The 21025-nt window shown below is 42.1% G+C and overlaps 1 protein-coding gene across 3 annotated transcripts in view; it reads left to right on the forward strand.

The window, feature by feature from the left end:
* Nucleotides 1–21025, forward strand: part of SDK2 (sidekick cell adhesion molecule 2) — a 561876-nt gene that overhangs the window by 365973 nt on the left and 174878 nt on the right. For all 3 annotated transcript variants that reach the window (XM_083148750.1, XM_083148751.1, XM_083148752.1), the window contains exon 3: nucleotides 19987–20093. In XM_083148750.1, coding sequence (XP_083004876.1) covers nucleotides 19987–20093 — 107 coding nt within the window. The remainder of the gene's footprint in view (nucleotides 1–19986; nucleotides 20094–21025) is intronic.

Consider the following 21025-nt stretch of genomic DNA (forward strand, 5'->3'; position numbering starts at 1 on the left):
AGATGAAAGTAATCTATTCTAGTCGTGCAACAGGAAAGTTGTACAAGTACAGTTGATGTGGGTCCTATATGTTCCTTTATAAGCATCCAATTACACATTAAAGCCAGGCAGTATGTAGTGGATATCCTGACAGTCAGGATCCCGGCGGTCAGGATGCCGATGCCAAGTTCCTTACTGCCGAAATTACCTCCAGCCTGAATCCTGGCCCACATAGTCTATTCTCCCATGTGGGGGTATACAAGGAAGAATAGAGGCAAGCTCAGCAAGCCCGCAAGGGGCATCGTTGCACTCCCCCTGCTGCTAGTATTCCAGCTGCCAGGATCCTGACAGCCGTGGTTCCGACTGTCCAGAAAACTGGTAAACTCCATCTGCATCCACACCAACTGCTATACTCCATTACCTGCATTCTACACCACTATTGCACTCCATCAACTACATTCCAAAACTATTGATACATATCATCATCATTAACAACATAATCTCCAATACTTCTTACAACCATAGACATCCACATTTTGTTTTGAGGCATACTGGGGGTGATTCAGGCTGGTTTGCAAAAGTAAACTCCTCCTTTAAAGGACAAAACCCTGTGCACTACATTTGGGTGGACGTGGGGTGTGTTCAAACAGAAATCTAAATTGTAGTGTAAGAATAAAGCAGCCTGTACAGAAACAAAATAACTCACCCAAATGTAACTATCTGTACATGTTACGTTAGCCCCACCAGCAGTGCACATGGTTCTGTCCATTAAAGAAAAAGTTTACTGCTGCCAACCAACCTGAATCACCCCCAATATGCCTCACAAAAAAAAAAAAACAGATTCCAACCTGAAACTTCATAGAAAACAAGTTGAGTTTACAAGGTCTCAAAGCGACAGAATTATTGCTACAGGCTAAGCCACCATACAGTATGATAGGAAAGAAATATATTTTTACTTGAGTTCCAAGAAAGAAAGCAATGCACAGGTAAATCACAGAAATTAATTATGATGGCAGAAACCAACATCACGTATTCTAATACCATCCAGTTTGAGAGAGGTTGTAGATTGATCCAGGCATTTCTCTGCTTCTATGTAAGGTTTAATAATATTTCAATAGATCAGGTATAGTATAGATTTTATATATATATTTATGCTGATTTGTGCTCAGAGTCACGGTACCCTGATCAGGGTATACAATAATATTTGCCCATAATGAGATTAGGTCAGCATAGTGTTCTGAGTACCATCCACTTTTAGTACTTACCATTATCAGTCTGAGATTTAAAGATTATAAAGGGTATTTTTTTATTATTGATATTGAATATGCCTGTATTTTATATATAGAGAGAGAGAGAGAGAGAGAGAGAGAGAGAGAGAGAGAGAGAGAGAGAGAGGAATCTGGACATTAAATGTCTTCTGTACTGCATGCTAGATTTGCCATCACATGGTTATTTTCTTATATTTAAAAATAAAAATTTAATAAATTATAATAAAGTGTTTAAAGCAACCTTCTCATGGAACGTACAGGAGGCTGTAACAAAAGTCTTGTTATTATCCAAACTACCAGATGCGTTTTAATAGAGGAGGAGGCCTTTGTGCACCCTCCTCCATCCGGGCCTCCTCTTTGCTGGCAGTAGTACAGCGCTGTTGAGTCTGAGCTCCAGAGCACTCAGACCCTACTGTGCATGCACAGATCTCCGGAAAAATAGTGTGGCGGACATTTCTTCCGGAGATTTCCACAGCACTGCTGCTGCTGTCACGGGCCTCTGGAGTGTGTTTAAATATAGGTACAGTGTGTGCAGTGTGGGCCCCCTGGGACTCAAGGACCCATGTGCACCACATACTCTGCACCTATTATAAATATGCCACTGCAAGCTTCTATTACTGTTTTTATTATTATTATTCTTTTTTTTTATATATATATATTTGTTTGTACTTTGACTACCATGACAACCTTGATCTGCAGCCACCTTTACATGACCTGCTCAGTGTATGTAAGCCCAGGTATTGTAAATGGTCGCCACACTTGGTTGGCCTACACTAGAGGTGGCCAAAATATGGGCCATGGGCTGGATGTGGCCTAAAAATGTATCCTACCCAGCCTTCTGCATCACAATAGTGTGCAATGACAGGATGGCTGACTGAGCTGCTTGTCATTGCGCTACAGTAACTCCAAGCCATGGGTGCCGCTGAGAAAAGCTTGGTCATTTCACAGGTGTAGCCAACAGTAGAGCTTGGAAGCAGGTGGAGGGACCCTTGATTGAATGCAGTTACACAACATGGGATCTGTGACTCGAAAAGAGATTGTCTAAGATACATGCTTGGCTGGCAGGGGGCAGAGAAACCTCTCTGGAAAGGGAGGGCAGGGGTGGCCAGCATGGGGGTGGGGATGGAGCAGGTAACAGTCTGAATAGATGGAGGGAGGAGTTGGTAACTGTGCCCAGGGAGGGATGGGAATTGGTAACTATGGTGAGGTAGGGAAGGGGAGCTGGAAACTGTACCCAGGGAGAGAGAGAGAGAGAAGGGATATTGATAACTGCATTATACTGAATGCTGTTTCTTTATTTCCAAACCTTTTTTCCCTTTAATTATTGACTTATAGTGGTTTGTAGACATCTATATATTAACTAGTAAGCCCGCTCAAAGCAAATGCTTTGGAAGCTTGTAAGGCAGCGAATTAGTTAAAATGTTGGTGTAGTTGTATGCAGCAGGTTACAGACAAAATATTGATGCATATAAATTCCAAGAATTGTTTACATGAAATGCATGGGCATGAATACATTCCCACACTGTTATTATTCAACAATTATACAACTGAGTTCCACTACCTCTAATGGTAGGGTGAACTAGTTCCAGTATAACATTGCACAGTAATTCCAACAGAAAAGCCTTTCCTAGCAGCTTACTTTCTGGCACGCCATATGTGATGTCATGCCATCACTTCCGCTGTAGTGAAGTACAGCCACTAATAAGAGCAGGCTCTGTGCATGCTGCAGACAAGGGGCCAGATGTATCAAGCTCCATAAGTGATAAAATGGAGAGTGATAAACAGCCAGCAAATCCATTCCTACCTGCCATGTCACAGGCTGGGTTTGAAAAATAACATGTAGGAGCTAATTGGCTGGTGGTTTCCATTTTATCAATTTTTGAAACTTGCTGCATCTGGCCCAAAGTGAGAGGAGTGCAGAAAGCCCTGGCACTGGCCTGGGCTCCATCTAACTGGGGGGGATAGGGGGCAAAGGAAATCTCACAGACCATGTCTACTGAGGATCAAACAGGAATGAGTATTAAGTGGTTGACGTAGACCCGAGGCCGAGGATGGAGTGTAAACTTGCCAGCAGTCATAGGCTCCTAAGTGGATGAAAAAGGGTAAAATGTTCTGCCCAGTAAACCTGTGTCTGGTTAAGGCTGGGCACATCATCTAATTGGCCTTTATTTATTTTTTCTATGAATAAATATATATATAATGCATATGAGGAAAGGGGGTTGTTTATATATAGGGGATTATTATGATTAGATATTTTATTTACAAGATATTTTGGGTGCAGCCCTCGAATATTCACTGAAAAATGTTACGCAGCCCCACAGGTGAAATAATTGCTCACCCCAGCCAGACATTTTGGAAGAACACAATGATTTATAGGAGGACAGTTAAGAAAAATGACCATCGGATGCATGCTTTCCATCTAGCTATCGCTCTCTCTATTACGTTGCTATTAAAGAAAAAAGTTTCATGTTGTATTGTTGCTTTAGACAAAAAGTATGATACATCGAATTACTTAACCTTGTCATATTGAAGATTATAGTCAAGTGTTTCAACGTCTGTCAAGAATTTCATAAAATTCTTTGATGCAACGACTGCACAGAACAGTATTTTGCTAACAATGCTAATCACCCACTGATACATTTATATAATGTTTAGCTTTATTTGCACACAAAGGAGCAAGGGCAAGCTGCATGCATAATCTGTGTTGCACAATGGACAGTTCTTATCATAAATTGCACTATAGCACTCTTACAATCCAATTTTCACGGAAAAAAATACCTCAAAGCCATGTTAGCATATATTACACTGCTCAGGAGTAGCCCCATAATAATCATCTTATGTGATGCGCAATTATGTGACGTGGAATTGGATTTAATTCACCAACACTCCTTTCCCTCTCTCAGCTCACAACCTTATCACCTGTATGCTCTCCTCAATTATTTCAAACTCATTGACGCTGAAGCCCTTCAGTCCCCCTCGTACCCACAGAAATATGAACACAATTAAATTTCAAGAACTTTTCACCTTTCTGAAAAAACTGCTCTTACCTATTTCTGCCTTCACTTTTCTTGAGACGGCTGTATCACACCTGAACCAGACTCTGGGAATAACCCTTGAGGACTTGGCTCCAGCTATCCATTACACTCTGTGTAGAAAACTGTGGTACTTTAAATGAACATGACACCTGCAAAAACTCTCACATAAATTCACAAAAATCATTGACGGAAGTCTCGTACTCCAAGCAACTTCCTCACATACCGTATGAGACGGTTTACCACTCCTATAGCAATGTTGTGGACACTTCCAAATGAACATATTTCCAAACTCTCTTCTCTACTCAAACCTATAACCCCAAGTGACCTTTTAATACATTTAAATCACTTTGCAAGCCTCCCTCACCCAACCCACCAGCCACTATTTAAGTTATTGCTTCCTACATCAAGGACAAGATAGATCAAATACAAGATGAAATGGTCTTCCTCAGAAGGTGACCTGCTCAAGTCCCTACAAGAGATCTTTGGCACCTTCTTGTACTTTGATCTTACAAATTAAGATGATTTGTTAATGCTTTTATATCAGGGATTCCTACCTGACCCTCTCCATGAGGGAGAAAATGCTCTGTTCCTGGACTTCCTGGTAATGTATGATTGCCATCACCTGTGGTGAAACACCTTTCTCATCAATTACCTAGCTCCCCACAGGTGATGGCAATCATACATTACCAGGGAAGTCCAGGAACAGAGCATTTTCTCCCTGAAGGAGAGGGTCAGGTAGGCAACCCTGTTTTACCAAATAAAAATAGCTATCAACATGGTATCTCTATCAGTGTTGAGATCCAACAAACAATCCCACCCCATAAGCTTGCTGCCTACGTGTAATGATTTCAGTGTTATCTTGTCTCTGGAATCATGTTACATGTATCTAAAAAAACATATCCAAAATATGACCATATCTTTCAAAAGACACCGAAAAATCTCTAATCCATGCTCTCATTATCTACTGTATTAATTATTACAATAGTCTTCTAACTGGTCTTACAAAAAAGAGACTGCCAAGACTACAATCCATTCTGAATACAGCTACAAACTATACCATCTTTTCGGTTATCTCAAAATTTCGGTACTTATGTATTATCTGGGCTGCCGATTTTTTGATTGTATGCCTTGCGAGCCACCGAGCCCGAAGCGTGGCGAGCGAAGCGTATTCTGTGTTCGCTCGCCACGCTTCGGGCTCGGTGGCTCGCTACGCTCGCCACAGGTTTATATCCAACTCCATGCCCACTTGGATAGTAGGGGTATGAAAAGGACCCCTTTTTCCCATTGAATTCCATGTTAAAATGGACTCAGTCCATTTTAACATTGAATCCTATAGAAAAATCGGGTCCATCGCATCGCATGCGATATGGTCGGATGCGATGCGATTCGATGGACCCAATTTCAAAATCGGCAGCCCAGTTAGTACATAAGTACCAAAATTTCTCCCAACTGAAGCTCATCACAAGATCTTTGTCTCTCATCCACACCCATCATTTGCTCCCATTCACAGAGGCAGGACCTTCCACTTTGGTTGAATGCTCTTTCACACTCAATCTCCTTCAAGTGTTCCCTAAATACTTAAATTTTCAGGCAAACTTAGCAAATTCTCAAACAACCAACTATACTTTCATAAACTTTCCTATCCAGGTGCATCCCCACTGTACAGTCCACACACATCATCACATGTTTTCGATTTCTTCACGTTTCCATTCTCCTGACCAACATTGCTGACCCTTGACCATGGATCTGGTGGACCATTATGCAATGGACAACACCTACTCTTGTGCATCAATACCTGTTTCCCCATAGACTGTAAGCTTGCAAGCAGGGCAATTCCTACCCATGACAGTCTGTGATTACCCAGTTTTATCACGTGCTGTTTCCAATTGTTGAGAACAATGGAATTTGCTGCTATATATAAGAAACTGTAAATAAATAAATAATGCACCGCTAGTGGACATGAAGTAAAAACTTTTGGTTGAAAATTGTTTGATTCATTATAGCTATAGAGAAAATGACCGAAATCATAACATAACGGGAGTAGCGAAGTTACAGTTTGAATGTGGAGGAGAAAGAATTTCTTTAGATAATTTCGCCATAGAATTGAAAATTTAAAAACCATAGAAACGGAGTTACAAAAGAGAATTATAGAAGTCACTGTGTATTTGTGTGCCTCTAATTTCACACACATTATGTATCAGCTCTGGGCCCTTTGTGCTTTTGCTTGATTGAATTTCATCCTCTGCTTCCATGTCGGTATTTTTGTAGACTGTTCCTCCATGCAATTGGTTCAGTTTCCCTCAGGCTCTTCATCAAAGGGCAGAATACTAAGGTGCGAGTGTTAATAAGAGTTTCACTGAAATAGACCGTCAAGAGGGAAAACTAGCAATCATTTATACCTTGTGTATCCAGGAGACTGAAGGATGAATCGAGATGCACAGCAAGCAAGTAAACCTTACTAGTCACAAGTTGCTATTAATGGAACACGTCTGCACGATGGCAGGCTGACTACATTCTTACAACTTATGGTCAAGAGCCACAGGGGATGTGATGTCGCCACTGAGGGAAAAGATAGGCAGGGTTTTTTTTAGGCAAGTGTGGCTCAGTATTAGTAGAAGTGAATTACTAAAAGGAAAATACCCTGCTTTATATACAAGACTTATTTTATAATGATGTGCCTCAGACAGAAGTAGAAATTGATGTAAGGACCTTTCATAGGCGAACGTTGGGGGGGGGGGGGGGGTTTCTGGTTGCCCAGAAACCCCCCCTACTCTTGGCAAGTGCCTTAAATTATGACAACACTAGCACTGTATATAATATGATCAAAAGAGCTGCAGCCACATCATGTAGTGTAAGGGACAGAGCAGAGCTGTTGCACATGCCTATTGTACCAGCTTCTTCTGCCACATTTACTGTATGTGTGGATCTGAGCCCTCAAACATCACACTGGACCAAAAAGCAGCTGCCAGGAGGAAGAGACAGGAGCCTTATCATGAAGTGTGAGATTGTGAGCTTAGAAAGTGCAGTACTGGATCACTTACTGTATTTGATTTTAATATTTTAAACAGCCTATACTATAGACCATCTGTACTGTTAAATATTAATGCGGAATTCCATACAGAATACTGTGTTTAAAAGGGCCAATTTTCAAGGCTGTTACCACTCCACCAAACACCCGGACTTACTCCAATGCCCTCCTGAGTGGGAGATTTGTAACCCCCCCCCCCTAAAAATCCTGCATTTGCCACTGTCTTTGACTAGTTTGCTAGACATTGTTATACATCTCCACACATTTCCTACACTGCACCATGTGTCTAAAAAAAGAAAAACCATGCCATCATTGTATTGTTGCTACAACCGTCGTCATAGGCACTTTCACCGGCCCCAGATTAAGTAGAAGATCCTATGTCACAGACAGGACTGGACTGAACTAATCCCAAATCAATGCTCCACTCATAATTGAGAAAGACAATTTACTGTATAAAGGCCTATAGGCCTAGTGAGACAGGAATGTGCATTTTTTAACAAAAAACTTTTTCAGAAGACAAGCGACAGTACCTTGGTTGACCGCAGTCTGGAGTTGGCAGAATTTATCAGTTCCTGCCTCAGGGTCATCTAGTTATGTAAGACTTTTGGGTTTTTCATTTTATTGTGATTACATCAATAAACATGACCCTGGGGATGAATCTGTAACTAGTACCTGTCTGCAACCATTGAAAATTTTATTTTAGATTTATTTTGTGGAAGATACTGTCTAGCTCCACGGCCAGGCACATAAAACATTAGCATGAGCTTGAAGGACAGTTGCCCTAGGGCCCCAAAATGCTAGGGGCCCAAAGCCTGCCACCCATGTCTGTAAGACCTGGGGCCCTCTGATCCCAGCCTGTATAAGTATACCCCCACTGACTGTACCCCCGCACACCTCCACATGTCAAGTAGGGTCCCAGTCAATGCAACATGGCACAACATACCCCTATTACAGGGGGTGCGGCCACCGCCGATGCACGACGCCCTCCCTGCACAGCATTACTGTGAGTGATGGAGGGGATACGGTCATGCTGCGGCCGCAACAACCAATGGTGGGAGGTGGGATCCCTGCTTGCAGTTCCTCTCTGGACAGCGCTGCGAGAGAAGCCCATAAGCTTCTATAGGGTATCGCTAGCAAAAGCTGGTGATAACGGGGTTGTTACCGCATTTTTGGTTTCGAGCATCCCTTCCAAAATGCTGTTTAAAAAAAAAAAAAAAAAATTGCACTCTCTTCTGCTATGACCGTCCTGAGGGCGTTTGGAGCAGTACTGAAACACAGGTCACTTACTAGTGAATACTGGAACAGGTCACTTGCTATGCAGAAACATGGTGACTCTCTTCACTAGCCAGTGATAACACAGCTATCACTGGGGAGACCTGTCTCAGGCACCAAGCAGAGCATTGGTGAATGGATTCCGTGCACATGGCATCTATTCATGAGAGGGACTGTATGAACGCCAAGCAGCTCCCGGGGAGGGCATTTTCCAAGAGACCACGCCCCCTAGTCTCGAGGACATTCCCTTAATTTCAGGCATATTGCAACATTCACATTTATTAATTACTGTGTCAAGACAATATTCTCTCTTGTACATACAGTACATACAGCTATGACCATTCATTAGATTATTGTGTTATGTAATAAACAGGGAACTATGACCCTCGAGTTAAATACTAACACTAACCAGCCACGTTTCCATCCTGAGGTGTAAGTATACACAGGTGTACGCTGGTAACATACAATTGGACTAGATGCATCTTGTTATACATCTGACACAATGCACCTACTGTATATAAGACACTTTTTTTTTTATAACTTATTCTGCATGCAGCAGTAATATGAAGCACTTCAAATGAGCGCCAAAGTTACCAACAGACCATGTTGCCGTTGCATAACTATAAAAGAGAAGAAATAGGTCATACTGGGGGGACTAAGTAAAAACCGGACCCGGATAAGACACCGGAACGCCGGACCAGACATCAAACTCTGCATTCCGGAGCTTATAGTGTCTGGTCCGAGGGGTGTCCCATGCGGGGGGGTGTCTTGTCCGGGGGGATGCCTGTGATTGCTCACACCAGGGACATGGGGAAGGGGAGATTACAGCCTCCCTGTGTGGTCTGGACCGTTCCAGTTTTTATTACACCCCCGGACCATGCGGTGAGGCTGTATTCTCCCCCCTCTCCTCTCCCAGGTGACAGGTGCGAGAGCAGCCCCATCAGATGGAGCACCCCCGGACAGGACACCCCCGGACCGGATACTACAAGCTCCGGAATGCAGAGTTTGATGTCCAGTCCGGCATTCCGGTGTCTTATCCGATTCCGGATTTTACCCATACCGCATACAGGGGATGCTGCCGTTTCAGCAAGTAATCTGACTTTATCCGTATCACTGTGCTCGATTTTGTTTAAACCTCTTCTATTTATTAGTGATGTTTAATAAGGTTCTAGATGCAACCTGTAATCCTTGTTTCTCTCCAGGTCAGTAACACAGACATACTGTACAGTTGGTTTTGCATGACTGTCAGGCAGATAAAGGGAAATGTAAGGTTTGGCTGGATGAAGTCTCTTGCTGATAATTAACCCGAACAGTTTTAAAGGGGAGGAGGTGTGACAGTACATTGTGTGTAATTTGTCTGCAAAATAATCATAATTTCTAATTTACAAGAGTCTCCTCTTTCTGCCTGCTGTGGTGAGACCGATTAATATATCACATCTTCTTTCCTTTGCACATTTATTATTATTATTCAGGAGATGCCTAGGACAATTCACAATATGTAGCGTTTCCCATCAATTTGACCATCACAGGTAATAGCAATCAGGGTACCTTATTATATAAGGCATATGTCACAGAAGACACAACCACATCTACAGAGATTAGGAGAGATCCAATAAGCCTTTAAACGTTATAATATGGAGAGTTATAAACCACCAACCCACCAGCTCCTGTCATTTTTTCAAACCCAGCCTTTGGTATAGTAGTTAGGAGCTGATTGGCTGGCACTTTATCATTCTCCATTCCATCACTTTTCTAGCTTAGTACATCTGGCCCATTATCATTTCCCTTGCGGAGTATAACTATTGGACTGTTTTACCACAATCGGGATACGGTCCTTGGGTCGACCTATATTCGGTCAACATACATTGGGTCAATACCCTTAGGTCAACAGGCCATATGTTGACATCTATAAAAGTTGGAAATGGCTTAGGTCAACATGGACTATAAGTTGATAGGGATAGGTCGACATGAAAAAGGTCAACATGGTTTTTAAACTGATTTTTCGGACCGTACTATCCACTATGGCACGGAGGGAGATTAAAAGTGAGGCACCGTGCCCAAAGCATGGGGAGCAAAGCGGTACACTTAGTCAACATAGACACATAAAAAACACACCACGTCAACCTTTTTGATGCAACCTTTGTCATGTCGACATAAAGTCCCTGTCGACCTATAGTCCATGTTGACCTAAGCCATGTTGATCTTTTATAGGTGCCAACCTATGGACTGTTGACCAAAAGGTATCGACCTACATTGGATCGACCCAATTACCCATACTCATAGCATGGCATGAGCAGACTTGGGCCTATTTATTAATGAGCATTCCTCCTCATAGCATATGTGGTCATAAGAAATGATTTTTTTGGACCATATACCATGGGAAAGATGGTGAGATCCATGCTTTGAAAAGAGCCCAAAGGCTGAATAATGATAGCTAATAATTCCAGTTCTGGACTTGGTTGGCTTAATGCTCAGACATGGGGCCAGATGCACTAAGCTTTAAAAGTGATAAAATGGAGAGTGATAAACAGCCAGCCAATCAGCTCCTACCTGTCATGTCACAGACTGTGGGCGGGATGTTGTAACATCCGCAGCCCTGTATCGCCGGGCTTTGCATTCTCTAACATATGCGGTAATTAACGCAAGGGACAGCTCTTGGGATAAGAGCTGTCCATTGCGATGCGGCGCCGGTGCTGGACTATTGGTTCTGTGACCCAGGAGTCCATCTGCGCATGCGCAGAGTGACAAGCCGGCCGCAGGGCATGCTGGGAGGGATCCGTGACGGATCCCTCAAACAGAACTGCGGTAAGAAGCCCATAGGCCGGCGATTCCCTCCTCAGTGCTGCCACTGCGGAGGGGGGTTAGAGCATACAGAAATGTTATCGGGTTTTTACCGCATTTCTGTCTTAGAGAATCGCCCCCTGTGTTTGAAAAATGTCAGGCATGACATTTAAAAAGTGCAATACTAAAAGCAACAGAACTTTGTGTCAAAAGAGTTAGGAAAAACACAAGGAAAAGGAAACCAGTGTGGTTTGCGAAAGAAGTAGCAAGTATTGTGAAAGCAAAAAAGTTGGCATTTAAGAAATGTAAGCAGACGCAGAATAATGAGGACAAAGAGGTGTATCTTGATAGACAGAAGGAGGCTAAGAAGGTAATCAGATGCAAAAGCACAGGCTGAGGAGAAAATGGCCCAGTCAGTGGGAAAAGGGGGGAACAATTTTTTAGGTATATAAGTGAAAGGAGAAAAACAAAAAGTGGAGTAATAAGACTAAAGACAGAGAGTGGAAGTCTTCTTGAGGGGGACAATGTAATAGCAGATCATATTAATAATTATTTCTGCTCAGTATTCACTTCTAAAAGAGAGCGAAGGGGTCTCAGTTAAGTTGCAAGTATAGTCAGAAAACTGAGGGAGAAACAAGTACATTTACAGAGGAGAAAGTCCTCACAGAACTCTCAAAACTGAAAGCAGATAAATCATTGGGGCCAGATGGGATACATCCAAGGATGCTAAAAGAGCTTAAAGGGGAGCTGGTAAAACCATTAACATAATTATTTAACCAGTCACTAGCTACTGGAGTAATCCCAGATGACTGCAAAACAGCAAATTTAGTCCCACTGCACAAAAGTGGAAGCAAGGAAGAGGTAGACAACTGTCGACCAGTGAGCCTTACATCAGTAGTAGGGAAACTGATGGAAACACTCTTAAAACAAAGAGTTGTAGAATATCTCAAAACCAGCAATTTACAGGATCCGAAACAGCATGGGTTTACTGGGGGAAGATCATGTCAAATAAATCCTATTGACTTTTTTGACTGGGTGACTAAAATAATAGATCAAGGTGGGTCGGTAGATATAGCTTATCTAGACCTTAGTAAGGCTTTTGACATTGTCCCACATCGCAGACTGTTAAATAAACTTGAAAGCTTGGGATTGAATTTTAAGATAGTTGAATGGATAAGAGCATGGTTGCAACAAAATTATTGATGATCTAGGTAGATTAGAGGAATGTCAAGAGCATTGCAACTACAGTTTATTGCCAAAAAATGCAAAATCATGCACTTGGGTCTCAAAAAGCCAAAGACTAAATATAGTATAAATGGCTCTATAATGGAAACTACTGAGGAGGAGAGGGATCTAGGTGTTACTATTTCAGGTGACTTAAAGGCAGGTAGGGAATGTAACAAAGCAATGAAGAAGGCAAGCCAGATGCTTGGTTTCATAGGGAGAGGTATCAGCAGTAGAAAGAAAGAAGTAATAATGCCACTGTATAGGTCATTGATATGACTGTACAAAGAAGGGCAACTAAAATGGTGCATGGCCTACACCACAAAACCTACCAGGAAAGATTAAAAGATCTTAATATGTATACTTTAGAGCAAAGAAGGGAAAGGGGGCACATGATAGAAACTTTCAAATATATCAAGGGTTTTTAACAAGGTACAGGTGGGAGACATTCTTCACAGGAAGAGGAGCAACAGAACACGAGGACATGCACTGAAAGTAGAGGGAGATTCAGGGGAAATTTGAGGAAGAATTACTTCACAGAACGGTTAGTGGATAAGTGGAAGCCTCCCATCAGAGGTGGTAGAGGCAAATACAGTAGAACCATTTAAACATGCTTGGGATAGGCATATTGCTATCGTTACGAAAAAATAAGGATCAAATATAGTTTGAGGTAACATGTTTAAAAAGGGGCAGACTAGATGGGCCAAGTGGTTCTTATCTGCCATCAAATTCTATGTTTCTATGTTTCATGAACTGATTGGCTGGCTGTTTATCACTCTTGAAGCTTAGTGCATCTGGCCCATGGCCTTTATGTAATGCATGTGCAAGAAGTGGTACTAACTACAGAGGGAAACAAATTGTTACCATAAACTATAATTGCTAATGGCATATAAAGGTGGCTTTCACTAATTAGGTCTAGCTCCAATAAGTTAATCTATAGTATTTGGAGCTGCTACATATTTGGACTTCTGCGGAAATAGTTAATATTTCTACTTAAATTGCCTTCAATCTTTGAGCTAAAGACACACACACTAGAATGATCATTAATTAATAATATCATCGGTAAGCTTGTGCGAACGATACTGGGCATACACATTGAATGATGTCGGGACACAATATCGTCAATGATGTCACCTGCCCTCCCACTGCTGCATTCCTGGTTGAGGATGTAGTCAACATTGAGCATGCAGCACAAATGACAGGGGTAGGGGGTCTTTAACAATGTGCAGCAGCATAGAGTGTTTTATTAATAGATATTGCTCAAAAGGCTGAATATCTTCTAAAAAGTCATCTAGTGTGTATGGAGCTTTAGAATCGCATCAAAGTCACTAATCCCATTAAAACTAAATTGAGGTCAGCATTTTGCATTAATCCATACTATAGGCTGTAACTTTCCCCCCTACTTCTGATGCTGGCCGATAGCGTACGTTTCTGCCAATTTGAAGGAGCAGTCACATGATGTACCTGACATCATCAACCCTCTCTAGTTCAAAGTTGTCTGTGTACATCACTTAATTCTCTCCCGAGCACAGATCTGTGTCAGAGCATTAGGGGGAAATTTACTAAGATTGGAGTTATATTTCAAATGGGATGTTGTTATGGTCAACCAATCAGATACTATTTATTATCTTCTAGAAGGTAAAAAAATAATTAAGAAGTAGGTTCTAAATGATTACCCATAGCAGCATTCTATGTGAAAAAGAATCCCATCTTAGTAAATTTCCCTCTAAAGGTCCATTCACACTGGGCGACTATGGGCCATACACATACACCGGGCCATACACAATGTAAAACCTGCTGTTTTGAGCGACTTTCGGCTCAAAGTCGCCCAGTGTGTATGGGCCTTTAGCCTCACTGCTTGTGCCTCAATACTCAAGCATTCCAAGCAGTTTTTGTAACCGGCATCCTAATACTTTCCTGTGGATCAGTAGTTGAGATGAAAGCATTGTTGTGTGGGAGCCAATGGAGAGGGGGGGGGGGGGGTATACAGCCCTGATTACAAAGCTGCTTTTTAGCAAATTAATAAAACCATGTTGCACTGTGCAGGGGTAAATACTGGATGCTTTATTCTTAAGGCCCATACACACTAGAAGATTATATTTCCAATCTGGCTGTCAGGAATGAAAATCTGGAAATTTCTGGGAACAAATTACAATCAACCGCTTGCTCCCAAATACAGGAAAATGGACAAAAGCAGTCATCTGCATAAATTGATTGAACCAATTTTTGTTTGTTTTCTATGCTTAGGAGCAAATAGTCCAATGTTATTTGCTCCCAAAATTTGTGTATGGGCCTTTTAGCTGGGTACACACCTACAGATTTGTTTGTTCAATCTGTCTGGTTGGAACAAAAATCTGTTAGTGTATGTTAGCATATGACAATCAGCAGTGGACGGCTGGGCCGGGGGGGCAGGGTTCCGCATGCCACCTGGGCCGGTGCGATGTCACAGTCCTGGGGCTGACTGACTTGTGCATCTTGCAGCCAGGAGACAGATGAAGCTATGCAGCTAAAAGCTTTATCTAATGATCATACCTAGTAATGTTTTAGCGAATAAAACTAATTTGTATTTTATCCCCTCATTATTGTAATTGATAGTCAGCATTTTGTTACTAGATAACATTGTGCTTATGTCTTTCTTAAATGTCCAGTTAAAAAGTTGTCTGCTGCTGCAACATGCTGTATTACTGTAATGGTGCCCATAAACTTGTGAGATGTGGGATTATTTTGATAAATCGCATGGATCGCATGTGTCACCCAACACAATGTGTGGGCCCGCCAGTTCGAATGTCGCGTTGATAGATATTATGTGCTGCACGTAATATATATCGAATTGCATGTGCAATCGCATGTGGTTTTTTAACGGGCTGACAGCGGTGTAGCGGAACGGGCATTAGGAGGGTGAGCAGCAGTGTAGCAATGTGGGCTGCAGGAGGGAAGGCGGCAGAATCTGAAAAAAAACAACATTTCAAAAGACTGGGTGGCCCTCTGATTGGCTAAGAGCTCATCTCAGCCAATCAGAGATCGTCTGAATATGAGGCGGTCCAGTGTTTTTTTTTTTTCATATTCTGGCACCACCGCCAGCCCTCTTCCAGCACCCGATGTGGCATCGCAGATGCATGCGTCATTGGGTGCTGGAAAAAACACTTTAGATGCATTTAGATGCAATGGGAAATCCCATTACATAGAAACATAGAATTTGACGGCAGATAAGAACCATTTGGCCCATCTAGTCTGCCCCTTTTTTTTACCCTTCAGGTAAACTCAACCCATTGCATCCAATCACACATTTGTATGGGCACCATAACACTTACCCACTCTAATGAGAACTTTCCTAGAGTAAAACTACCACAAAAAAAATCCAGACATAATGGGGGAAATTTACTAAAGGAACTTTGTAAAAAAATAGGTGTATTTGTATCCAGAAATACACTTATTTTTGACATTTACTATCCCGAAAATACGGCAATTTGTATTCGTATTGATAGCACATCAATACGAATACGAATTGCCGTATTTTCGGGATAGTAAATGTCAAAAAATAAGTGTATTTCTGGATACAAATACACCTATTTTTTTACAAATTTCCTTTAGTAAATTTCCCCCAATATTATAGTTTTTAATGAAAATGACTCCAAAAAGTAATTAAGTTTTATCTTCCACAAAAAAAGGCAATTTCTTGCCACAGTATCCCGCAATCCCGGAATGCAGCGGCAAGTGACACATGTAGGAGTCAACTGTGCTCCAGCAGCCTACTGTGAAACACAGCTGTGGAGAAATGACAAGTGGGTATTCAGCATGGACAGAACCACTCAATAATGTTGTCCTTGCCAGGAAAAGCCCCACCTTACTGTGAAAAAAAACAGATGGTGCTCGATATAATTAGGGACAGTGCCAAAAGTTGGCATTGTTCAAGAAACAGAGCATAATGGGAGAGATGTTAAAATGATCATTTTACAATATTTAGTTGTTTTGTTTTGCAGGAGACAGGACTGCCAGAGGCGAAACTAGAAATATTTATTCAAAATAATTCTAACTGTAATATGCAGGTTGATCCGATATCCAAACGCATCTGTTAACAGCTAAATAAAAATGCTGAGATGGCTTGACAAAATTCTGTATACTGAATTTGTTCTATATATGCACGTTTATTTGTCACTCTGTACATATGATTGGCTTGTGACTATAGTGTGAATGTATCTTCAAGTTGTTCTCACTTCTGCTGGAGAAGGAATGAGGGGTGCAGGATCAGTGCTGTAGGGGCATGAAGACCAGATTCGGGGGAGATTCTCTAAGCTAGAAATGCCGTAAAAACCCCGTTATTAGGCTTTTTACCGCATTTTGGGATGCTGTAAGCATCCCCCGCCGGGTTACCACCCAGTGGGCTTCTACCACCCAATGGGCTTCTACCGCAACCCTCTGCCGCCCCGCGCCAACCCCCCGCCACCCTGCATTGCCCCCTCACCTGTGTCCGGGCAGCACAGAGCTGTGCTGCCCGGACCTGTGACCTCCTCCCTGCACTCATCCTCTTCCGGGGTCCAGGGAGGAGGAGAGCCCGGCGCAGCAGCGACGGGTGTGGGAGGGATGGGGGAGCCGCTGGGACCTGCTGGGACCCGGCGACTCTCACCGCAAAGGACAGCTTTTAACGCAAGAGCTGTCCTTTGCTATAATTATCGCATATGTTAGAACATACTGTATGCGATAATTATAAATGCGATGGGCAGCGAAGGGGGGTGGAGATTCTTAGAGAATCTCCCCCTCAACCAAGCTTCTTAGACTTGACTTGTATCTGTTTCTTACTTATGATAACTAATATATGCATATTTGGTGAAGGAGTATTTTTGTGGTCTAATAGGCTTGGTACACCTTTCTAATAGGGCCAGATGCACTAAGCTTCACAAGTGATAAAATGGAGAGTGATAAACAGCCAGCCAATCAACTACCACCTGCCATGTCACAGACTGTGTTGGAAAAATGTTAGGCAGGAGTGGATTGGTTAGTTGTTTATCACTCTCCATTTTATCCCTTTTGAAGCTTAGTGCATCTGGCCCTAAGTCATACAACCCTACTCTCAGAATGTTTAGGAGACTTGAATTTTAGTTTAGGCGCTATCAAATTCCTGAGACAGTAGGCCAGTCTCCCACATGAATTGCTCCATGTGTATGGCCCTGCCAGTGACGGTCCCGCGTGTCGCTATCATCTGACTAGATTTATACATTCAGTATAAATCTAGTCATCACCCATGTTCTTCCAATGAGAACACTGGCCGTGACAAAATCGTTCAGCACACATCGCTGGTGTAGCTCTGTTTGCTGAGCGATCTCTGCTTAACTAGATCCCGTTGCTCCGTCGCAGAAATGTTTCATAAAGACAAGTAAAATTGTTTCCATGACTTCCAACAATGGTTTTCAGAACAGTGAGGGTTAACTATGTGGCATGGTCACATTACCTTTGGGGTATGTAAAGTTTGTGAAATGCACATAAGAATTGTGATGAGGACATATTTAGCATTTATCTACTCAGAATTCCTAGTTGTAGTTTTCCTAGTTTTACATGGAATAACTGTTTCTACTTGCTTTAAAGAGGTTGCAATTGCCTCCATTTCTAAAGACTATCAATGTATTTTATAAAGTGAAGGAAATGATGCCTATCCGCAAACTCTCCATGACCTTTTACTTGCTGTGTGGAAATAGACTAGTACGCCAATTTCCACACCATGACTTTGATGAGTCTGGATCAGGTGATAAGAATTTTCTGCTCAGTGAATTTATATTATTTGCTCTAATTAAGACATTTTCAGGGTGATTTGTTGTACAACATAAACAACACATTTCACATGTTCGGTTCACAAACCCGTACAGCTATAGAACTCAGCTGTTAAAAATGTTCCTCTGAGAGCCAAGGAGTTAACTGGATAAATACCTTTTACCTGCATTAGCCTTGCATTCAAACACAATAAGTTGTGATTGGTAGTGTACGTAATGACACCTACTATTTTGTGGTTTGATAAACTTTGCATAGCACATTGTCAACAACTGTAGTAATGGTCATTTCTTATACAGGCAGTAATGGTTAGCATTACTGCCTCACAGCGCTGAGGTCATGGGTTAGATTCCCACCATGGCCATAACTGTGCAGAGTTAGTATATTCTCCCCATACTTGCGTGGTTTTCCTCCGGGCGCTCCGGTTTCCTCCCACAATCCAAAAATATACTGGTAGGTCAATAGGCTTCTAACTCTAGAATGACTGTGTCTGTGTGTGTGTACATGTGTTAGGGAATATAGACTGTAAGCTCCACTGGGACAGGGACTGATGTGAATGGTCAAATATTCTCTGTAAAGCGCTGCGGAATATGTGTGCGCTATATAAGAAACTGTTAATAAATTAATAATAAATATAGACCGTTGGGCACTGTGGCACCCAGTGAATTATGATGTTTAAGTGGAACATGAACATTATGAGGCATATTCAATTAGCCACATGGCTTTCCATAAGAGAAAAGCCTCATGCTCTCAAGCTGGCCATACACCTGAACCACGTGCACACGATCCGCACAATTTCTACAGGTTGTGTGATGGATAGTGTGCACTGTGCGTGCGATGCACGGTTCCGCAAGTCGAGAGGCCGGCCCTCAGATCAGACGTGCTCACTCGTTCAACCAGGTCGTATGTAGGTCGTTCTGATGTATAGCTGACATAACACCTGTAGCTATTCAATTTTAGAACTACTTCATCCTGCAGTAATCCAATGGGTAACACACGTTAATCTTTTGATTTTGGGTTAAGTGCACGGAGCTATGGGTAAATGTGCTTGCATCATCTGTGGTATGGGTAACAAGCCCTAATTGCCTGCAATTTTATCTGGAGATGCAATGGAATAGCACTGATACAAGCTCCCCACCATATTAAATATATGCAACATTTATCACTAGGAGACTGGTATGTACTAAAAGGGAAATGTGTCAAAAAATCCATATACTGCAGTTTAGTTGCATCCCATGGGTTTACCTCATAAATGACCCTCAACAGCAGAGAATGAAAACAAATAAGCTGTAGAACATCGTAGATATCCAATTGCATAGTACAAACAGTATATTGATATATAAACGTTATTCTATTTTATTTGTTATCAGTGATCATTAATTTCTATATACCGTATAACTTTAAATATTTTTTTAGTGTCTTGAATAAACAATGTGGATGATAACAATCACTGCTGTCTTGTGGGTTATTTTGTATTTCTGGTACGTAATGTGTATGCTATGAAGAATGCATTCTTTTTCATTCTAAATGTACTTGTTTCATAAGGCAATTGAATTTTAAACCTCATGGCCCGTTTAAAAATATTTTAAATGAAAAATTTAACATGACATTTTCGTGACCTTCATTTTATCTTTTTCAGGTATATGATCACCTCGCTGGATAGAACCCATGCTGGACATTACCGCTGTATTGTCAGGAACCGGATGGGAGCATTGCTGCAGAGACAGACTGAGGTCCAGGTGGCATGTAAGTCAGTCCCAAAATTGCTGTATATAATGTAGAAATCAGAAATACCTGCTGTAGGAACAGGCACTGTGGTACTTTAATTCCATGCCAGCATGGACTATGCAATATAATTTGCAGGTCCTATAAATAGACCTTGGACACCTACGCAAGGAGGAACCTAGAGTAAGTGAATAGACATTGGAAAGGAGTGAAAATAATGAAAAACAGGCAAGTAAAACATATCAGCTGAAGACAAAAGTTATTGCATGTGTCTGGAAAAAAAGTTGATATTGTTTTCTATGTTTACAAAAAGCTTAAATGGATTTATCTTTAAATTTATTGCAGTACAGGTGTATTCCAAAAACCAAAATATTCCAAAAACCGTGGTTTTTCTAGAATATTTGGTACTTATGTAATATCTGGGCTCCCATTTTTCTTATGAGACTGCGTCCCCTCGTGGGGCTCGCTGCGCTCACCACGCTTCGGGCACGGTGGCTCGCTGCGCTCGCCACACTATATAAAATCAACTCCATGCGTAGTTGGATAGTAGGGGTATGAAAAAATGGGGTGCATTTAACATGGGAGCCCAGATAATACATAAGTACTGAATATTTATTTTTTGTTTGTTTATTGTTTCATTCCGAAAGCCGTTGTGGACGTCGGGGGACTATCCGGGCGGATTCAGTATTGAATCCCGGCGGTCGGGATCCCGGCGTTCAGAATCCCGACGCCGGAATCCTGACAGCCAAAATGCCGACAAGGGGGGGACGTGGATCGCCCCCCCTTGAGGGCTCGCTGCGCTCGCCACGCAGCGGGCCCGGTGCCTCGCTACGCTCGGCACACTAATTTATTCTCCCTCCAGGGGTGTCGTGGACACCCACGGAGGGAGAAAGTGTCGGCATTTCGGCGGTCGGGATTCCGGCATCGGGATTCTGAACGCCGGTATCCCGACC

Source organism: Crinia signifera, chromosome 6, assembly GCF_055691185.1.
Source record: "Crinia signifera chromosome 6, ASM5569118v1, whole genome shotgun sequence".
NCBI lineage: Eukaryota > Metazoa > Chordata > Amphibia > Anura > Myobatrachidae > Crinia > Crinia signifera.